Source organism: Propithecus coquereli, unplaced genomic scaffold (genome assembly GCF_000956105.1).
Source record: "Propithecus coquereli isolate 6110/MARCELLA unplaced genomic scaffold, Pcoq_1.0 Scaffold44, whole genome shotgun sequence".
Classification (NCBI taxonomy): Eukaryota; Metazoa; Chordata; class Mammalia; order Primates; family Indriidae; genus Propithecus; species Propithecus coquereli.
In genome coordinates this window covers 9,067,951-9,070,370 of record NW_012150174.1, presented here as the reverse complement: position 1 = coordinate 9,070,370, position 2,420 = coordinate 9,067,951, and the positions used below count along the sequence as shown (strand labels likewise).

At 30.8% G+C, this 2,420-nt stretch overlaps 1 protein-coding gene across 3 annotated transcripts in view; it reads right to left on the bottom strand.

Moving 5' to 3' along the window:
- Window positions 1-2,420, bottom strand: part of RNF141 (ring finger protein 141) — a 55,282-nt gene that overhangs the window by 40,114 nt on the left and 12,748 nt on the right. For 2 of the 3 annotated variants that reach the window (XM_012654422.1, XM_012654420.1), the window contains exon 1: window positions 450-643. The exons of the other annotated variant lie outside the window; for it this stretch is intronic. In XM_012654422.1, the coding sequence (XP_012509876.1) occupies window positions 450-592 (143 nt within the window). In that variant the 5' untranslated portion in view covers window positions 593-643. Of the gene's footprint in view, window positions 1-449; window positions 644-2,420 lie in introns of those variants that run through there. 3 annotated transcript variants of the gene reach the window in all.

The following is a 2,420-nucleotide window of genomic DNA, read 5'->3' as shown; positions in this document are numbered from 1 at the left end:
AACAGAGGATACATAAACATATACATATATGAATTAATTGGTTGATATACAGAAACCTTCTCAGTGTTACCTTTGACTATCTTAGGAGTCTTTCTCTAGAGTGGCTAATTGGCATATTCCCTTGTGTTATGCATCCCTTCAGTGCTTTCCAACAAGAGTCAATTAGTATACGATTGCTGAGATGTTGTGCTGTATTTTAGAATTGCTTCAATATGCCTGTGCTCTGTGTTGCAAATTCATTTTAAGTTCCTCCCATATCTTCTGTTCCCATTACATATTTTTAAAAAGCTACATAGAAAGTCTACTTATAATAGGCACTCAAATATTTGCTAACTGCTCTTGAAAACATTAACTCTTACCAATCAATACCTCTGGTTACCTCTTACACAGCCATGACATATGGCGCATATATCATGGGGAAAAAAGAAAAAAAAAAAATCAAGGCTTACACATCATTAAGCTCAGCCACTCTTCCAAGAAACTCTTCATAAGTTAAGGAGCCACTTTCCCGAACCAATGTGACGTGTTTTGCTACTTTTTCCGGTAACTTGCTAATAACCAACTGTGTCTGATCCGAAATTTGCTGTCCCATGATGAAATGATGTCTTCAAAATCCAGAAGGAGTGTTGCTTCACATAGTTTCTGTCAAATATACATAAAAGTTACTTTTATATATAATATAAAAACAGCAATATACCCATTCTTTAAAAAAATAAAGAACTAGTAATAGCTTTAAGAGTTCAGTAAACTTACATGAGTCTACTGTAGAATTTATTCAAATAGCTATATTTTTAAAGTAAAGATTTATATTTCCATATTTTCATATTCACATAGCTAAATGAGGAAACAGGATTCAGATATTATTCGGGGGTGATGAACCTCTAATTTCTATAATTTTGCCACATCAAAAACCATCAGTGCAAACACACTTGCAGAGACATTCAAGCGACTACATTTAAGAGGAAGTTTTTCTACCTTATATAATTTTCCTAAGAATGTTTTCTGACTGCTTACATGTCAGACTCCAAACTATTTTCCATATATTATGTCATTTATTTCTTACAACAATCCTAAGAGGTAGACATTATATCCCTACCTATTTTACAGATAAGGAAATGGAGCTAAGTGATGTACACAGTTCTAAGTGGTGGAAGTGAACTCTGAACTAGTGTTTTTCAGATTTTAGTGTTCACATTCTTACCCACTATGATACACTGGCTCACAACATAATTATATCAGCTAAAAAAAATTTGTTGTGAATTACTATATTTGTAAATATGCAAATTATTTTTAATTTTAAAATATATATAAATGAGACTTCTGGTTTGAAAAACCTAAGAAAATTAAAATGTTAGATAATTTAACCACCTCATACTTTCTTCTTGTAAAAATACAGCTCTTTTGCTCTTTAACTCCTTTAGGTGTTTTTAGTTTAGAGTTTATATAACTTGTTTTCTAAATATAAATATACTTCAAAGGTTAGATCACTAACTTTAACAATCTTTTATCAATATAGATCAATAATTTGTTAAATTGACTTTAAAATTTAATCACATTTATTTCATAACCACTTACTCTAAAGTCTGAAAAGATATAATTCTATGTATTGTGGCTAGAGAAGAGTTGTTTGTATTTATTCTAGACAGCTCTTTTTCTTTGGTAAATAATGATCTGCAAGAATAGTGAGCACTGAAAATCTGGTTAAAATAGAAAGTAAGCTAAATTTTTAGTATTTGCCCATAGTGAAATATTCAATAACTGAATGTGAAAATCCCTATGCAATACTAATACTACTAATAGTAAAAGCAGCCAATATTTATTGATCATTTCCATTGTGTAACACTCTCTTCTAAACACTTTCCATGTATTCATGAATTGGTCATTTAAATCCCAATAATAACCATTTTATTAGATGAAAGACCAGGATAGTTGAGGAAACAGGCACAGAGAGGTTGAAGTAACTTGCTCAAAGTCACACAGCTAATAGCAGTTTTTTTGTTTCTAAAAGAATACAGATAGAAAAAGAAAAATGTATTACAATTTTAAGAGAGTTGATTAATGGGCACGGATACACACTTAGAAGAAATAAGACCTGGTATTCGATGGATCAGTAGAGTGACTATAGTTAACATTAATTGACAGTACATTTCAATATAGCTAGAAGAGAATAATTCAAATGTTCCTAGCATAAAGATAAATATTCGAGGTGATAGATGTCCCAATTACTTTGATTATATGAATGTATCAAATTATCACATGCACCCCCAAAATATGTACATCTAATATGTATCAAAAAAGCAATGCCCCCCAAAATCTGATCCCCCAAGAAATTGTACTTTACTCATCAAAGACTATCATTTTATTTCACCCAAATTACTACCCATATAAGCCAGGTGAAATAGTAATAATTTTATAGGAAA